Consider the following 19,815-nt stretch of genomic DNA (forward strand, 5'->3'; position numbering starts at 1 on the left):
CGCCCCCGCCCGCCGTGCCGCTGTACGGCGGGGCGCCTCCGCCCGCGCCCCCGCCGCCGCCCGAGCGCGCTGCCAGCGAGGCGGACCTGCACGCGCGCCACGTCTACGAGCAATGGCTCAAGAACTACAACGCGTATGCCGCCGATCAGCTGCGGTACTACGAGGCGGAAGTGCAAAAACTCCGCAAGATACGCAAGGTGAGTGCGCCGTAGTAAGCTTTCGTGTTCGTGTGCTTTGTAGTCGCGTGGTAGCCTCCTCCGACTCCCGGTTTTAAGATTCCTATTTTCAGGTACCTTTTAAATATTTAGTTCACTTGTGATAACCGAATGTTTATGTGTATACTAACAGGTCTCTCGGGTCATATTGCTTTTGCTGTATGTACATATTAGTGGTAACTTTTCAGTCCCTGAACAGCAAGCAGCGCCAGTTGAGGAAGTCAGGAAATGAATTGATGCCGAATGATGCAGCTGAGCTTCAGCGAGTCTCCACAGAACAGCAAGCTTTACAAAAACACTTGGAAGCTGCCAGAAAACAGGCTAGGCAGCATAGTATGCTCATGCAGGTATGTAATATGCATGCTGCGCATAAATTTAATCTCAAAATAAAATTCTAATTATTAAAAGATAAATAAAAATGTATTATACAATTTTTTTATAGGAATACGAGACAAAACAACGTCAACAAAATCCCCAGCTTGCACAACAAACAGTTATTAATCAACAACAAATTACGACAAACCAAGGCGCCTTCAATCAAAATCAAAACATCGGACAATCTCCACAGTTACAGCAACAAGCCACAATAAATAGATCTATGCAAATAGGGCTACAGGGCTCGTCTATTCAGCAACAACAAACTCTTATACGAACCCAACAAACACTTCTAACTTCTGATGGCCAGCCTTTGCAGCAACAAAGGATTGGCTTGGTGACGTCACCACTTAATGCTCAAGGAAGAATTCTTCAAGGCGGCCGTACCCTCGTCATAGAACAAACGGGGGCGCCACAGCAGCAACTAGTTAGACAATTACCCGGGGTGCAAGAGCGGGCCCAATCTGTTGGAGGAATTGTACAATTCGGTCAACAGCAATTGCGAAACAGCATGCCACCAGGCAGTCAGACGCCGCGACCAGCTGGATCAAGACCAGCAATGTCGCCACTTCACGTACAATCACCACACTCTCAGTCTCCGCTACATTCGATAGCCCCTCAGTCACCTTTGCACCATCTAACTTCCCCGATGCAATCGCCGCTACATTCGCAACAATCCCCGCTGCATCACACGTCCCAGTCGCCGTTACATTCATCTACTCAGTCTCCCCTCCACACGCAACAGTCGCCGATGCATTCACAACAATCTCCGATGCACGTACAGGCGACCAGTCACCCTCAGCAAAGTCCAATGCATCCACAACAGAGCCCGATGCATCCTCAACAGTCTCCGATCCACCAACAATCACCGATGCATACGCAAAATCAAATGACTGCGCATTCACCGATGCATCCTCAACAGAGCCCGATGCATCCTCAACAGAGTCCGATGCATCCTCAACAGAGTCCAATGCATCCTCAACAAAGCCCGATGCACCCACAGCAGAGTCCGATGCATCCACAACAAAGTCCGATGCATTCTCAGCAGTCGCCTATGCATATACAACAATCTCCTATGCATACACAACAATCGCCGATGCAATCATCAATGTCGCCGCAACATTTCTTACAACAGCTTCAAGCTCAAAGAACGAGTCCCCAATTGCCTACACCCAGTCGCAGTCCCCAGGTATAAAACCTTTATTTTGTTTAGGTAACAATTTTTAATAATATGATCATTATGATGGATAACTAACGATTTTGATTTCTTTATAGATTTATCAACAATCACAAATACAAAGTCCGGTGACGTCGCATTCACCTCAATTACAAAATGTATGTGTGAGTTCCTTCAAAATTCCTGTTATCTTCCATCTTTTTTAAGACCTATGCTAATTATTTTTATTTTTTTATTTTAGAGCGATTATGGTGCGGGAAGGTTTCCTCGGCCGGCCCCAGGATGTTCACCTCTTCCAACTAGATTTGCTAGACCCCCGCATCACCAACAAGGTAATTGATGAATATTATTAATTACTTAGATATAACTTTTTAAATCTTGTTGCTTATTTCTATAATTTTGCATTTCGCAGGTATGAGAGTTGGAGTGCCTTTTGGTTCACGACAGCAAACTTCACCACTAGGAAGTCCACAACCTTTGCCTTCACCAGGAAATACTTCCAATGAAATTGCTGTGAGTAAAATTCTAAAAAAGCTTACTAATGCGATATAATAATAATTATTTCTTATCTATATGAAATCGGCTATTAAACTAACAGAAATACTTTTAAGATATTATAACCTTTAAAATGGTGTTGTACAGCGGCAGCAGATGCTCCAACGCCAGCAGTACAGCCCCATGGGCGGCGCGCCGGCGTCCCCGTCGGTGTCCCGGTCGCCGCACGTGGCGCGCACCCCCACCCCCTCCGCGTCGCCCGCCGCGTCGCCCGCGCCGCTGCACGAGCACGGCGGCGGCCACCACCACCACCTCGCGCCCTTCCCGCCCGGCTACAGATACTTCAAGCCCGGCCTCTTTGGTGGCGCTCCTCCTTGGCCGACGAAGGAAGATGAGCGACGTCGGCCCGCTCACGTCAGCAAAATATCTATTCTTAAAAGAGGCTCCGCTCCTCGCCCCAGGTTCGCCGGCAAGACGGCCGCTCCGGATCCCCAGGAGGAAGGCGAAACGAGCGACGCAAGGAAATACGTTATTTATTCTAATGATGTCGAGTACGCGACGGACGCGAGGATGAGCTTCGCAAAAGATGATGATCTGGAACATCTCGTGGAACATTTAGAAGAAGATGATATAGTCGTCGTCGAGCCCGGAGCTATATCACCCGAAGAAAGAATAGCTACAGAGGAAGATTTTGAGGAATTGATTGACAGTGGAAAACCAGAAGATGAGGCTGAAGAAGAAGCCTCTCATGAGAAAGCACTTACTAGAACTGAAACAACGACAAAAACTGTCGCCGTCATTAGCTTAGCGACAGCTAAACAGCCGTCGAGTAACTTACAACAGTATAAACTAGTAAACACTTCTCAAAGTTCGACTCTCTCGCGTCTACCTGTCTTGAGCGCAACGGTTCTTTCTCCTCACTCGAATACAAAAATATTGAATGAAGTTTCACAGGCTACAGTAGCTTCGGTGTCTATAGCGAATCAAACTATTTCCGTGCCAGTTTTGAAAAATCTATCTGTGCCTATTGGTGGCGTCGCTGGACATAGCAGTGGATTGCCCAAAGCACAAATTAAAAAAGTACCATTGAATATTACAAATCAACAACTTAATTTGTCATCTCAGCCGCTTAACAAACCCATGAGTTCAGTAATAAGTGTAATTTCCTCCAATGTGCCGAAAGGATCGTGTATTAACCCAGTTATTACTCTCGCCACATCAAACACAATCTCTGGCCAATCACGAGTTCCCGTAACGATCATGACGCAGCACCAAGTAAAGCAAAAGATTGTTAAAACCATTGAAAAACCGATGGCACTATCACTGTCTAATACTAAATTGTCGAGTTTATCTGTGACACATGATGCTACACTGCCCGCCAAAATATTTCAAGATGATGCTGCTTCTCCTGACAGTACAGTGACATCTGAAAGTAGCCAAGAAGGACAAAATCCTGTTTCATCAACATCCCAACATAACATTATGTTGTCTACTATGTCTCAAGAATCTTCATCAAAAGATACAAAACCGATGTCACATAATATTAAGGATTCCAACAGAGATATTGATATTGAAAATGAAATAAGTCAGCAAACTGAGTTGCCTCATACTCTCTGTCTAACGGACAGAACGCCTCTCCTTTTAGGAAAAGCTGACATAAAGAGTCCAGATCCGATTCCAGAGAAAATCCCAGACAATATAATGGAGGGAGATGATGAAGACAAACCGGAAGATAATCTTCAAAGTAACTTACTGTTACCATTTAGTAAGTCCGGTCATGAACTTACTTCAGCATCAGAAAAGAAAGCAGATGAAAATGTTGTAAAAACAATTAAAGCTATTGCCAATCAAACTAAAGAAATGGTTATTGATTCTAATATGCAGATATCATCAGACATGGCCCAAGAATCAGTTCAGATATCAATACCATCGCCGACTCCTTCCCAAGAGCGCTATCTTAACGATATAACAATGCGAGAGCATTCGGAAGCTGTAGAGGGTAATCCTAAACATGTAGAATCATTTGAAGATATGCTTTGTATGCTTGATAATATTGGTGATGAAGGTAAGACTTTTGGTACTAAGCAACAACAGACTAAGCTAACGAATCCGACAACGGTTCATAATCCTAGCAATCCAATAAATAATCAAAGTACACAGCAAGACAATAAAGAACCACAGGAACAGCCTTCATTCACATCAAGAGAACAAGAAAGATTAAATATGCAATCTGCAAGTGTGCCGCAATTATCGCCCTTATCTCAACCCGCTGAGATGACATCCAATATGGCTAGTGTATCACAACAGTTGAGAACTATCATGTCGTCACTAAATACAAGTACCGCAAAAGTGGAATCTCAAACTATAACAAGAAAAATAGGTGATGCAACGACTCCTACGCAAGTTAATTATGAGAGTTTATTACCATCTTCAAAAGTTGAGGTTGCCACATCGAGACCGTCTCCCATTCAAAGAATTGAAAAACCACCTACATCAATAACAGGGACAGTAGAATCAATGTCGATCAGTGCTGCCCAAGCATTTGGATCACGCGTAAACACATTATCAACAATGGGACAGATGCGAAAGTCGCCTACTGTGTCACCAATTAATTCGCCCGTGAATATGCAAAGCTCTTTAATGAAGTCTCCAGCTCAATCACCGCTTATAACAAACCATACATTTAACCCCAATGAAGAATCCAATGTGTCTTCTATGCCATCGCAAATAATTCAAATGCCTGCTCTTTCAAAAATTCAAAGCAACTTAAGCAATCCACAAATTATACATTCTCATAATACAATTACAACAAGTATTAGTAGTTTTCAGAAATCTCAAGTTTTGCCAACGAGTATATTAGGTCACACTTTACTTCAACCTGCCAGGCAAATTAATACTAGCAACTTGCAATTTAATTCTCAGAATATAAGTTCCAGTCAACCTCCAGCACTTGTAATGACGTCGAGGTCCATAATAAGTAATAAGGAGCCAGCTCCTAATGTAACAGTTCGTACCCATAGCATTGTAAATCCAGCATTGAGTCAAATGCAAGTTAAGCAAACTCAAGGACCTCTAAATTTTATAACTTCTTCAAAATTGTTACACACGCAATTGACATCACCTTTGAAAAGATCTAAATCAACTGATGAACCGAAAAGCGAAGTTATTGTGGGGCATATTCAACCTACAAAGCGTCATAGTGTAGAGTCTGTTATTGTAAAATCAGAACCCATGGAAACAGATGAAACTAATTCGTCGACTGCATCTGATAATGTAGCTAATAAAAATTCACAACAATCGAGCGCTAATCAAAGAAATGATGAATCACAAAATGTATTGTTGAAGCAATTGTTGCAAACCACTACGACAACGTCAAATGTTGTACCACAAAGGACAGTAACAATTCAAAGAACTGCTCCAGCGCTTGGTACAATACCTTCACTAGAAGCGCAATTAGCTAGACCATCTATCCCTCCGCCTACTTTGTCGTTGACACAGGATGTAGAGATACCCAAAAATTCACCAAGGCACATTACAAGCATCAGTCAACCTTTTACAAGTCGATCAATAACGACGATTCCCACGTCTTCTATGTCACCGATGCTGCAATCATCCACGCAGTCTTTAATGGATGTTAGAAAACAGCCTGTGAAGTTGTTAAATAAGGAAGACACTACACCAATTCCCGAATGTTCTCCCACAATGAAGACTATGCCGATGTACCCAATGAGTGTAGAAAGCCAACAAATGTTACAACAACAAATAATAAAGAAGGAGGTTCTTCCTCCTCAACAGAGTCCGGTACATAGACCTTTTACACCCATGGATGTAAAAAAAGAACTTCTTGACGAAAGCTCTCAGCAGTCTGCTACATCTGGTGTCTCAACTGCATCCGATCAAGGAAAGCTTGACCAGCCAATGAAAGAAGAATTCCCTGAAAGTGTAATTATGGACAACGCCTCGGAAATTAATCCTTCCGAAACGCCATCTGAGGCGAAGAAACGTAAGAGGAGGGAATATCAACAGAAAAAACGAAAACAACTACAAATGAATTTAAAGGCTGCGGCCGAAAATGGTATTCACGCTGCTGCGAAGAAACGTCCTCGAAAAGGTTCTAGGTATGAAGAAGATTATGATACCTTTATTGATAATTTAATGGCTCAGCTACGTCTGTTACCCCCCATGCAAATACAGGAACCATCATTAACAACTAACTTTGCTGTTTGTCCTTTATTTGGATCTGGAGATTTGACTAAATTAAAGAACAAAGATTACGATATTTTGAAAGGAGATTTATTAGGAGATTTTGGAAACGCAAAGATACCGAACGTTGCTGATTATTATAACACCAAACCATTCGGAGAGGAAGAACCATTGCCTGAAAAACCAACAGCATCGACGCAAAGAGGCTTTTACGATCAAGAATTTCAACCAATACTATTTGAAGAGGACCCCGAAGATAAAAAGCTTGATTTCATTTGTAAAGAACGAGATACAGATACTCCTGATACTATAGTTAGTTGTTCGAGTCCTGAAGGTTTTGAAGTCGAACCAGATGATAGGTTCCCAGGCCTTAAATTAATTGATGATGACGATGAAGAGGAAGACGAAGATATGCTTTTGTCTGGACGTGTTTCACCCATTATACCCCTTATTGCACCTATTCCAATTCGTGTTAAACCCTTGTCCTTGTATCAATTGAGAGACGAAGAAGATGGTCAAAAGCATATAAAGTCTATCGATGGTGACTCCCTTGTTAAGACTAAGATGGAGGGTTCCCCAGGAAATACTGAAAATAATGAAAACGTCACTGTAACCTTAACGTTAACTTCAGGGGCTGCTGAAGACATACTGGGGGTTCTCAAAGAGCTTGCTGGAATATTGCATATTCCGCCACCGACATCATATCAAATCGTTGAACGAACAGCTACCCCGCCATCACATAAATTAGGTCTGTATAGGTCAAAGGGAAAAGATGGAAAAGAAGGAGCACCAATTGACATACAAAGCATTCTAAATGGAGCTGCAAAGTTCTGTCGACATTGCGATGTTGTCATATTAGATTCAGTGGTTAGAGCTAAAGCTTCCGAATTTCCATTGCTAGCAGCAAACAAAGGCAACGCCGAAGAAATACTGTGTGATAGTGATTCAGAGTTGTATTTCTGTAGCACTCAATGTTACGAAAGGTTCGCTTGGAGACCCACGAATATAATTCTTGACGGCAAAAGTAAAGTATCGATAAAAGAAGATAGCAAATCTGACATTGAAACGAATTTATCGAAAGATCGTGATGATTTTGATACTGCTTCAACGGAAAGTATGGAAACCGATGATTTGGATATAAAACCAGATATTAAGGATGAAAAAATGGACTTGTCTTTTATGGATTCATTAGATAACGATGAACTAATGAAAGAAGTGGGTGATGATGTTAGCGCGCTGGATGAAGATTTGAAAAGTGAACAAGACGAAAAGAGTAATCAAAGCGTGGAGAAAGAAAAATATAAGGGAATTCGTTACAAATTATGGGCACCAGGTTGTATCGGACCGCCCGTTAAATACAAACGACCAACTGATAGAGAGCTCACCGAGTTGGTGTTTCGCACTGGTGTTGCTATCATGCCAGTTACGAACGAGGACTTTCGAAAGTGTGAGCTATGTGGCATTCAAGGAGACGGTGTGGCAGACGGGGTGTCGAGGCTACTCAACTGCGATGTAGATAGATGGGTGCACTTAAATTGTGCGTTGTGGTCTGAAGGCGTATATGAAACTGTCAGTGGGGCTCTTATGAATGTGGACAATGCTCTCGCGGCTGGTTCAAACGCGACGTGCGCAGTGTGTAGAAGATTGGGAGCGACCGTGAGATGTTTCAAAGTTAGATGCGGAAGCGTTTACCATCTTGGATGCGCTGTGAAAGACAACTGCGTGTTCTACAAAAACAAAACTGCGTTCTGCAATTCACATGCTCCTAAGGTACGTCATTTATACCCTATTAATTTTTTATACTTGGTAATAAAACAATTGAATTTTCTATAGAATTTGAAATAGTTATATAACGTACTCATTCTAAAAAATATATCTGTTCACAGAACGAGAAAGACAACGAGCTAACAACTCTAAGTGTACAACGACGCGTGTACATATCACGCGACGAGCAACGCCAAGTCGCGTCTGTGATGCTGCACTCGGACACAAATCACCTGATTCGAGTGGGAGGCCTCATCTTTTTAAGCCCGGGACATCTGCTACCGCATCAATTAGCTGCATTCCACACGCCTAACTATATCTACCCTATTGGATATAAAATAGTAAGTGTTCTTTAAACTATTGCTTCCATCTAAGAATAATAATCATTGAATTAAATTCAAATTCATTACCGTTTATTGTAATACTTAGCCTTATGTACTTAGTACACTAGCCTTTTGATGATAATCATTGAAGAAAGATCTACAATACAATGTTTGCGTCTCAGGTCCGTTTCTTCTGGTCGATGAGCCGCGCGAACAGCCGCTGCCGCTACGTGTGCTGGATATCGGAGGAGGAGGGCAAGCCGCGCTTCCACGTGCGCGTGCAGGACGACTCGCGCCACGAGATGTGCGCGCCCACGCCGCGCGCCGCCTGGGCCGCCGTGCGTACCTTGTTAAGCTAATATTGCCCTTAACTTGCTGTATTAGAGCTTACTTTTGATTGACAATCATAAATTGGATGATTCCTGCAAATATATTATATCTTAGCTAAAGGAAAACGAGATTATTTTTCAGACTTTTTTTTCAGTATTTTTTAATAATATATATACTGTGCGTATTGCACAATATTCAGGAGCATTTGTTGAAAACTAATATATTTTTATAGGTTCTCGATGCAGTGGCAACTTTAAGGGAAGGAAGAAATGAGGATGGCATTTTGAAACTGTGGCCAAACTATGTGACTGGAGAAGATTTGTTTGGTCTCACTGAACCAGCTGTCGTCAGAGTTTTGGAAAGTTTACCCGGTAGGTTTTTTTAATCTATATATAAAAATCTTATGATGGTAGTCATCATAAGATTTTTACCATACCATATACCAGTTTTTTTTACCATTATAAGATTGCTTTTTTTTTTTAACATGGCCACCAAAAACTGAGAGAATTTTTACCCCGAGGCTTCGCACACGTTAAATACGGAGTAGTTTAATAAATGTTAGTATACATATTAGTCTTCCTCTTGAATCACCGTCTATTAAAAATAACTGCATCAAAATCTGTTGCGTAGTTTTAAAGATTTAACCATACAGGGGTAGAGAAAGTGAGTATGTTTCATACTATGTAGTGATATGATATAATTGGTCATAGGCATCGAGACGCTGACGGACTACCGCTTCAAGTTCGGGCGGTCGGCGCTGCTGGAGGGCGGGCTGGCGGTGAACCCGTCGGGCTGCGCGCGCAGCGAGGCGCGGTGCGCGCGCGCCTGGCGCCGCGCCGCGCGCTCGCTCGTGCCCGCGCAGCCGCCGCCCGCCGCGCTCGACTCGCCCGCCTGCCCCTACTCCAAGCAGTTCGTGCACACCAAGAGCAGCCAGTACAAGAAGATGAAGCTCGAGTGGCGCAACAACGTCTACCTGGCGAGGTGATTACATTATCTTACTAACACCGGTTTTGCTTTCTACCGATAACTATATCGGTGTACGAATTTAACAGTTTTAATAAAGGCTTTGTTAAATTAAGTGTATAGTTCTAGAACTATGCTCTTCTATACGCCGACAATACTCATTTAGGGTCGTCGCACAAGGGCATTACGCGACAGGCACACCGCGGGAAGCCATTTGGCGGATCTCACCGGCGGTAACCGTGTGTGGCGAGTCCATATAAAATCTACGACATCTACAGGAGCTATGCTTACGCTTTATGCTTTAATAGCAACCAGACAGTTACATGCATTTCATGTATTGTGTGTCATTGTCCAAACAATTTATGTTTGTTGTTTGTAAACGAAAGTGGTTTAACTAATAATATGTTTTGATTCGGAGATACCTTTTTTTTTAATTATACCTATATTAATTCGTAAGTCATTTACTCTCTCTGTGACGGAAATAAGAATATGAATCTCATTAGGACTTTCCATTTAAAGACACATGTCACATTCAAATTTCAGATCGAAAATCCAAGGTTTAGGACTGTACGCAGCACGAGACCTGGAGAAACACACTATGGTTATAGAGTACATTGGCGAGATCATCCGCTCCGAACTATCCGAAATTAGAGAGAAACAATATGAAGCTAGGGTAAGTTCGATAAAGAAAATATGAAAATATTTTCGACACATTTACAATTTTAAAGAATTTTATACAAATTAAAAATTTGTTTACTCTAATTTAACCGCCCAGAATGCATCAAGTCTGTAAATCCAGTGTAGTATAATAAAATAAAGACTCAAACTCAAAACATTTTCTGTGGTATAACCTCAAACAAACATTTTGAGTGGTATAGCCAGTATATATCGTGTTCCAGATACGTAATTTGGTGTAATTAAAAACACAACAGCAGCCCTGAACGAATTCTAATGACTTTGCTTTTTTGGATTCGTCTCCGCTCGGGATTACGTTAATAACTATTAAAAAAAATATACAAAAATATCTAGCTGAGTATAGGTGCGACCAATCACAAAGATAACTTGTCGAGTAGCACTAACTTGGTGTGGCATCACCAGAACCGCGGCATCTACATGTTCCGGCTGGACGAGCGGCGCGTGGTGGACGCGACGCTGTGCGGCGGGCTCGCGCGCTACATCAACCACTCGTGCCAGCCCAACTGCGTCGCCGAGACCGTCGAGGTGGATCGCCACCTGCGCATCATCATCTTCGCCAAGCGCCGCATCTCGCGCGGCGAGGAGGTGCGGCCCCGCCGACACATGAACGTCACCTGCATCACCCACGGCGTCATCATCATCACGAACACTAAAAACACCCACAATGACACTTGTTACAACAGTATCACCACTAACATCATTATCACAACCGTGACTAATATCATCGCCACCACCGAATCACCATCACCACCACCACCACCACCACCATCATCATCATAATCATCATCATCATCATCATCATAAACCCTATCGCTATAATTAATTTGCATTTTAATTATTTGATAAGGATAATTAAAAAGTTATCTTTTACAGTTGGCGTACGACTACAAATTCGACATAGAGGACGACGCTCACAAAATAATGTGCATGTGCGGCGCGCCCAACTGCCGCAAGTGGATGAACTAAACTGTATTTCAGATGATTATCAATCGACTTCAATGTTATACGATGGATATTCCTACATTGCGAGTCGGTCGTATATGGAAGGTTATGATGCGTGTATAGTTGGTAATAAGTAAAGGCTATGAGTGTTAGTTAGATGTACCAAAGTGAAATCACTCAAACGTAGTCAAATTGTTGTAAACACGTAACGGTATACACTTTTAAGCTCATGTGTGATCTATTTTATAAGACTATAATAATTTTACACGATAGTTTTGATTAATTTGTACGTGACCACTCACAGAGGTTAAATAGTTTAATCATAATTTTATATAAAAATCATTGTTATTATTAAAAGTTTTTAGACGAGAGTTTTCCGAATATATGATTAGGTGTTTCTGTAGAATTAAGCTATAATTATTATTATTTTTTTTACTATTCAGTCTTTATAAAATATTTCCCTTTTATTTTGAAGAATTTTTATCACTTTCGAATGTTTATTTACTGTTGCTATCGACTTAATTCTATCTAAAATAAATAATATGAATATGTATATATGTAGGTAAATTTAATAATTCTCTTTATTGACTTGAATGATTTTTGACTTCATCAAAATAGGACGATGATGAATATTATATTTTATGAGTTACAATAATCTCATGCGAATTTTATCGTAAATAAGTTATCTGTTTGCATTTAGTGACGCGCGATTCGTTTAGCTGTAGTTGTGTATACGATCTGTCTTTTAGGTTATTTGTCTACCATTTCATTGTTTTAACTACATATTACTACTACATACTTTCATTGTTTCTTTGTATCTGACCTGAGAATAAATGATCAACATATTTTATCGTACTAACAATACAAATAATAAATCTATCATATTTATTTCGAATATTATACAACTATAATAATAATTGTACGTAAATTAGATTAAATAACTTAGTGGACAGATGAAACGCCACATCGTGCCTCACCGTTTTGTATGTAGCACGTAGGTTAGACGTACGGACACCAGGGCGCCTTCTGTAGTTACGTTAGGTTGGTAAGAACTGACCTCATTAACAATAATAATTATAGAAATCAATGCTAGACGTTAAATAAACAATTGGGTTTAGTTTACAGAACCTTAGTATAATAAAACAGTAGTTTTTATTTTATTGTACTATTAACTTAGATAAGGTATCGACGATATATATCTTCCAGTTGAAGGTTTCTTGAGAAAGTTATAAATTTAATTAAATGTATTGCAAGATGACTTCCGTATATTTCGTTCATGATTTGTGTCGATTTTATAGTCATTTTATTATCAAACTTTAAGGGAGGCATTGGATTTGATAAAGTAATTAGTTTATACCAATACATTTTGTTGTTGTGCCGCATAAAACAATCCAAATGTGAATATACCTCACTCTTAGTCACGCAAAGCAATCTTAGTGGCCATTGTGATTAGTGTGAGTTATAATGCGTGTCCTTACAACTAGTTTAGAGTCGTGTGTATGACGTAGTGAATAATGTTAAATCCGCTGTTGGCTTTGAAAAGACATTTGAGAGGCAAGATTGTTGCAAATAATTTCGAAATAGGAAGATAAATAAGCAGCCGATACCATTGTGATAAAATGTAATTGTTAAAAATGTTATTTTTTCTACGACTACGTATATAGTTTTTTCATCAATGTCAACAATCTTGGCTCTCGAAAAAGCATATTTACCGGTCGCGTATCGACCCCAGCGACGGACGACGCTACGATGTAGATTTAAGTGTTAAATGTGCAATATCATACGAAAGATACCGTTTTTGTAAATAGTTATAATGCAATCGTAATGTTTTCGATAGGATATAATCATGTGTTAGGTATATGTTGCAATGCGTGGAACACAATCTGAGTGATGTTACATCGCTTTTCCATCAAATTATTTATTATAAAGCATTCCCATTCACTTACAGCGGTAACAAGTGTAACTATCGTGAGAAGGAATTGTGTACGTTTGTGAAGGTTATATTTAAAATATTTTAGAATTAATATTTTTGTCACATTTTTTTCCATTCATTAAAACATTTAATTATTATCATGTTTTTATTTCTTATTCCCATCGTTCACAAGCCCATGGTACTAACTGTATTTATTTTAATAAAAAAAAAAAATTAAAACATGCATATCGAACAACTTCACTACGGATTAATGACTGAAATTCCACGTGAAGAGTACATTATATAGGATAGGATATTATATTAGTAAAAATTTCATTAAACCAATACTCAAACAACATTCACATATTTGCACACACTCTTGAGTCCAAATTTGAGGAAGCAACTTTTAGCCAGGCAAAGATCTTCAAAAACTAATAAAACACCTTTTGGGCACCTGAAGATGACTGTAGTTATAAAGTCGTCTGCTGTGTATTTTATATTTCGTAATTTTTTAACACGCTTTTATTAGCTTTACCTAAATAAAGGAGTGGTGGCTCAGTGGTGAGAACCTCGAATTTCAAAATCGATAAGTCGGGGTTCGAGAATGGGCGAGCGTGCAGGAAATAAATTGATTTTTCAATTCATCTGCACATGTGGATAACATCTCCACTGCTTAAAACGGTGAAGGAAAACATCGTGAGGAAACCGGCATGTCCAAGAATGAAAAGTTCGACGACATGTGACATCTGCCAACCCACAATTGGCCAGCATGGTGGATTATGGCCTGAACCCTCATAGGAGGTCTATGTCCCAGCAGTGGGAACATATATGGGCTGATGATGATGATTAGTTTTACCAGTTTGTATGAACCGACTCTTAGGACTTGATTTTGACCCAGTTTAAAAGAAAAGTTGCTCTCTAGAGCTTACACACATGAACTGTATTAGATTAGTTTGATATATAAATGTACCTCCACAATGGAACTTAAGCTAAACAAAAGAACCAGAGGAGACAGTAAAATAAAATTTTATGAAAATAGCAATGTATCAATAAATGACATTTATCAAAGTGTGAACTATGTTTTAACACTACTTATTAGGTTTTATATTTACCCAAACTCTACAATATTTTTAACTACACTAAACTATATGGCTTTAATTTCAAAACTGTAGTTGTATTTCAGTGTAGAATAATTTTAGTGTATTATCTTAGGTCCTTTTCTTTGAATGTTGTAACTAAGAGCAGAGAGTTCTTTGAAATAAATCTAAACAGTTGTTTGATAAAAATTTTATTACAAACATTTTTGAACTTATTATAATGCAAAAATAATATACCGAAGAACAATCCTAAGTAAATCTGGAAAATCAGCTGTTGATGACAACACGCTGTTGGAAACGGCTCGTCGTAGTTAGTAAAGCCTTTAGTAATTTAATTTTGGAATACATTTCATTCGTTCATGCGAATACGTAACAGATCCATTGCTATCTACTTACAACTAATGGTTTGAACTCATCCATAGGCATTCCTGGTGATGGCAATAACTAATTACGTAGAGAAAAATTTTGCAAGAACATTTGATTTAATTGTAATTATAAATATTGTATTATAATTTTTATTGCAGTTAAGACTTGTGCTACAAGCTTGTAAAACATAACTTGAACTGTTAAAAAGAAACAAAACATAGACCAGCCGTTTCTCAAATATATAGGAAAATTGAGTGTAAATATATAGTCGATTGAAATAATTTACAAAAATAAACATCGCGTATTAAGAACATAACACAATGAACTATGGTATATATCATTAATTTTCAAAATCATCACTCGATAGCTGGAATGAGAAACAGAAAATAGAAATAAATAAATTGAATGTCACATTGATCGCATAGTTAAAAACCATACAATCAGATATATAAATCTAATAGAAATAATGATAAATACGATATTTTAGATATAAAAGTAATGGGTAGACACAAAGTATGACTGGACCCGACGCAATACTACACAAACGCAAATAATTGCACCATTACCTAAATTAAAACTTTACACGGTTTTGCAAACCAAATGAAGTTAACCCAGGAACAAAAGTCCTATTCATTTATTTAAAATGTATTTAAACGAATTAAGTGCTAATATAAGAATAAGCCCGATTAAATAAAGTATGGGTTCTGTAGTAAAAATTGTAGCTAGAAATAAAAGCAATTTGCTTAATGACAGAGTTTAGAATACGTAATTATGTGTGTGTCTGATATTATATAGTTATATTGAAATAGTTTAATTAAAGTTAACGCTAGCAATTTAAAGGGATTTTTAAAGACTAACTTTTGAGTAATTGAAACGGGCTATCACCTACAGAACCCAACAGAGCTGTGATCAATATTATACCTAAAGCTTCTCATGGTGACCATCCTATACTGCTCCAAACTAGTCTAGCTCGCTCTTCATTATCTATTTAGCTTTTGATTCACACTTTTTCTGACAAATAAACAATTTTTCATTTTGGTATATTCAAAGATCTACACAGTAGACTGTTTCGTTTTATTATTAATTTTTACAAATACAGCAAGCATTGTTCCATCTCGCTTCTCATATGAGACAATGAAAACAGTTATAATTTAGCTAAAAGTTATCAGTGTTACTTAAATCAGGAAATAGAACAAAAAAAAAGAAAACCAGAAAGCTCGAAATTTAGTTAAATATTTTAAATATTGTATAATTAATCATTAATTTTACACATACCATGTACATAGTTGAATATTGTTGAATTTCTAGGTAAGTATCTCACTTTACTCACAACATTGTTTGGTAACTTCAATATCTCTATTGATGACGGTTATAAAATGCAAATTTTTAAGTTAAAGAATTTTAACTAAATTTCGCTTTCCAACTGAACACAACAGTCCACAGTTGTCGACGTTCAGGCTTGGTACGGAGAGGCAAAGCGAGCGAATAAATGAGGAGGGTATTCAGTCAATGTACTGGGCCAACCAGCGGAAACCCTCTCCGTAGCCCTGTCGCTTCAGAACTGAACACATGAACAGCTCCAACGGCCTGCCTGCCAGCTCTGACCGCGATATTTTGCCCTGAAACAACGATTTATTATAATTAATTAATCACACTTAAACAAAATCTAACTTACATCATTATTATCTTATAATAAATGAGACAACACGCATATAATGCCAAGTCACCGTTATTGCTCTATATCTAATCACGAACGCGATATGATACGCACCTTTCCAGTAGTCTGTTGGTATAGATTAAAGAATTGTCTCAGCTCGTCTTCACTGGCCGCTCCGTGTTTGTCAATTTTGTTACCGAGGATGAGTACGGGACAATTGCTGAGGGTCTCGTCGGTTAACAGCAAGTCTAACTCCTTTTTGGACTCTTTAAAGCGTTGACGATCGCACACGTCAACGAGAAAGACAATGGCGTCAACGGCGGGGAAGTAGTCCCGCCACACGCGCCTCGCCTGTTGATGCCCTCCCAAGTCAAACGTCGTGAATCGCATACTGCCTATTGATAACTCTTCTGAGGCTGTAATATAGTTAAATGGTTGTTGATAAATATTTATAATGAGCCGGCCGCGCCCACGCCCCAGGTAGTCCAAGTAAAAGATAAATAGTTCTGGGGTTTTTCCTGCATACTTTAGGTACTGTGGGATCTCCAGGAAAAACTATCCCATGTTCTTTCTCGGGTCTTAAACAATCTCTGTGCTAAATTTTATCCAAATCGATTTAGCAGTTCCATAGATAAGAGTATTAAAGCATTAAAAAACAAACTCTCCATCATTTCTAATTGATTTCACCTTGTAGCAGAAAAGTGGAGTGTAATGAAAGTAAGGTGCATTAAACTTATAAATATAAATTCATTATTATTATTGAAGGATTGTGATTTGTGCCACACATATGAGACAGGGTAAAATGAATATCTTAAAAATCTGAATACCATATACAATATACATCTTAACTACTTCTATCTTAATCTTAACCTACTGACCCCATTTATGCAACATCATTAACATAAATGTGGATTACTTATGTTTATTTGTCTCATTTCAATTTTGACACATTGATATTATATAGGATTTATTAATTTGATTTTGTTGACTTTTAAATTGCTTTATTGAATATTATTTTGTAAGCATATTCTTAGATTAAAAAATATATAGTTTTTGTATAATTACACATATGAGATCATTTGAGAGTTCTCAAATATAGTAGATAGAATTACAATTTATTTATGTACAAGGTAAATTGCTTATTATTAACTAAACATAAATAACACAATAATTTTCAATTATATCCTTAATAAAGCTTATGAAGATGTATACACATTTCTTCTGTATGTGTGTTTGTCCTGAAATGCTAAATAGATGGATCAATTTTTATAATTTTTCTATGTTTTCAGGTGAATAAACATAAGAATTTTCAATATCAGTTCCAGAGATTTCCCTCCTTCAGCTTCACAAACTCACAAGATATGGGTGGTCATCAAACAATAGTCAAATGTGGTTTCTATATGAAGTTATAAATAGTATAGCAATGGCACTTACTTGGATGTAGTGTAGGCACATGTTGAGCTAATCTATCATCTTTCAGCATATGCAACAATGTGGTTTTGCCAGCATTGTCCAAGCCCAAAAATAGAAGTTTGCCAGATTTCTTGTAAAGACCTATTAAAAGATACAATGATTTAAGTGAAATTGTGTATTACATAAATTAATAATTGCAGTATAAATTAATTTTGAATATATAATGTCAAGTTATATTTTATATAAAAATTGTTTATGATACAATATAACATCAAAAACCTGTTATTATAACATTAGATCAGAGTTCAAAGAGCAATCATTTATCTCAGAGATTATAATCAACAATTATGGAACAGATGATATGATTATGAATATCTTAATTTTTTTATTCTTCCATATACTTTATATGATGAGTAATATTGTTCAAGTAGAGACAAAGTATTTCAATGGAATAAAAACAAGGCATGAGCTTTTAAAATATTTCTTATATATAGCAATGTTTATAAATACATAATGCCACTGGATTTTTTTTACATATGATAATATGAATAATGTTGAAAAACTGCACAATGCAGATGTAAAAGTGACTTATACTGTCCACAACAGTTTTGATATGAACACCTTGGTATTTGTGATTTACTTACCCAAGAATCCTAAGACACCAGTAAACCAATCCCAGATAAACATTTTGGAACTAAAATTTAAAAAAGAACATTAATTAAACTACTATTATAATACAACATATTCTAATCTACGATTGAGTTCCATAAAAGAGGACACAAAGAAGATATTCTTATTAACATGACTTGCATCTTAATATCACCATCAAATGTAAACAAGTTGGAGAATAAATCAATTTCAAAGGGTTTCTCTGCCAAAGTTCAAGATTTTTTTCTAAAATAAAGTAACAATGTAAAAACCTATTGAGTAATATAAATGACAAGACGTCATGCGTAGTTGGAACTTGAACTAAAATATACAAACATGATAACGATACTCACTTTTAGGTAAGATTAACTATTTTATTTGATACTAAACTTATATTATCCTATTATTGCAAGCTTATTTGCAATATGTTATTTCGTCAAAATCGACGAATTTCTCAATTATATGACAGAGATGATATATCAAACGTTACTGTTGGCAATGACGTGAACTACTTCCGGGTACATAGACAATAGGTAGAGTTATTTTAATTCAATGTAGAACTATTGTAATCATAGTGTATCTACCTTCTTAATTAAGATACTCTTGAAATATTCTTTATATCTACTTCATCTTCACAAGGAAAATTTTATTTTATATTACATATCATTTTACATTATTTCATAATGATATAATAGTTTAATACTTAGAACACATTTCGCACATTAATATATATGCATAATGAATATGTTAGGGTAAATTTGTAGTGCGGTTATTATGTACAATTACCAGGAACTATGCATAATTACCAGTGCTCGTGGTAAAGGTTGTAAAACTTTCGAATTAATCACATTTACCGGCAATAATATAAAATTACCATACCCCTTTAGTAGGTGCAGTAAATAAAAATAATTAAATCAAACATCGGATTCAAATGCTTATTAAAATAAAGACAACTGTAGTCTTCATTATAATTAAATTTGATTACAAACTATTCCGGGTTTTATCATTATTTCACCCTGCTTTTCCAGTGACTGCCTTGCACCGATTCTAGCTGCTTGAATTTATTGAGTACATTTATTTTCGTTAAAAATTTGTTCGTGACTCTCGGAGTGTTTTCAATTTAATTTGTTTCATGAATATTCTGTTCATCCTTATTTTTACATTGTTACCATTGGCGTTTCACCCGTTCGCTCTCCATTCCAAAGCTTATGTCAACATTTACCACGGTCGCGCGGAAGT

At 37.7% G+C, this 19,815-nt stretch overlaps 2 protein-coding genes across 2 annotated transcripts in view; one reads left to right on the plus strand and one right to left on the minus strand.

Moving 5' to 3' along the window:
• The window catches only part of LOC119840584 (histone-lysine N-methyltransferase 2C-like), a 38,179-nt gene extending 25,908 nt beyond the window's left edge, over positions 1-12,271 (plus strand). The window contains exons 38-51 of the mRNA XM_038367271.1: positions 4-197; positions 404-562; positions 658-1,779; positions 1,866-1,925; positions 2,009-2,099; positions 2,180-2,280; positions 2,410-8,235; positions 8,352-8,570; positions 8,735-8,890; positions 9,115-9,253; positions 9,593-9,863; positions 10,389-10,518; positions 10,944-11,126; positions 11,415-12,271. Coding sequence (XP_038223199.1) covers positions 4-197; positions 404-562; positions 658-1,779; positions 1,866-1,925; positions 2,009-2,099; positions 2,180-2,280; positions 2,410-8,235; positions 8,352-8,570; positions 8,735-8,890; positions 9,115-9,253; positions 9,593-9,863; positions 10,389-10,518; positions 10,944-11,126; positions 11,415-11,507 — 8,744 coding nt within the window. The 3' untranslated portion in view covers positions 11,508-12,271. The remainder of the gene's footprint in view (positions 1-3; positions 198-403; positions 563-657; positions 1,780-1,865; positions 1,926-2,008; positions 2,100-2,179; positions 2,281-2,409; positions 8,236-8,351; positions 8,571-8,734; positions 8,891-9,114; positions 9,254-9,592; positions 9,864-10,388; positions 10,519-10,943; positions 11,127-11,414) is intronic.
• A 2,396-nt stretch (positions 12,272-14,667) lies between these two features.
• LOC119840371 (GTP-binding protein SAR1b) lies at positions 14,668-19,096 on the minus strand. The gene is made up of 5 exons (XM_038366962.1): positions 18,930-19,096; positions 18,573-18,622; positions 17,950-18,069; positions 16,630-16,931; positions 14,668-16,477 (listed from the first exon to the last, which is right to left on the minus strand). The coding sequence occupies exons 2-5, from the start codon at positions 18,613-18,615 to the stop codon at positions 16,361-16,363; spliced, it is 582 nt and encodes a 193-aa protein (XP_038222890.1). The 5' UTR covers positions 18,616-18,622; positions 18,930-19,096; the 3' UTR covers positions 14,668-16,360.
• Positions 19,097-19,815: the final 719 nt, after the last annotated feature.

This window comes from Zerene cesonia, chromosome 6 (assembly GCF_012273895.1).
Source record: "Zerene cesonia ecotype Mississippi chromosome 6, Zerene_cesonia_1.1, whole genome shotgun sequence".
NCBI lineage: Eukaryota > Metazoa > Arthropoda > Insecta > Lepidoptera > Pieridae > Zerene > Zerene cesonia.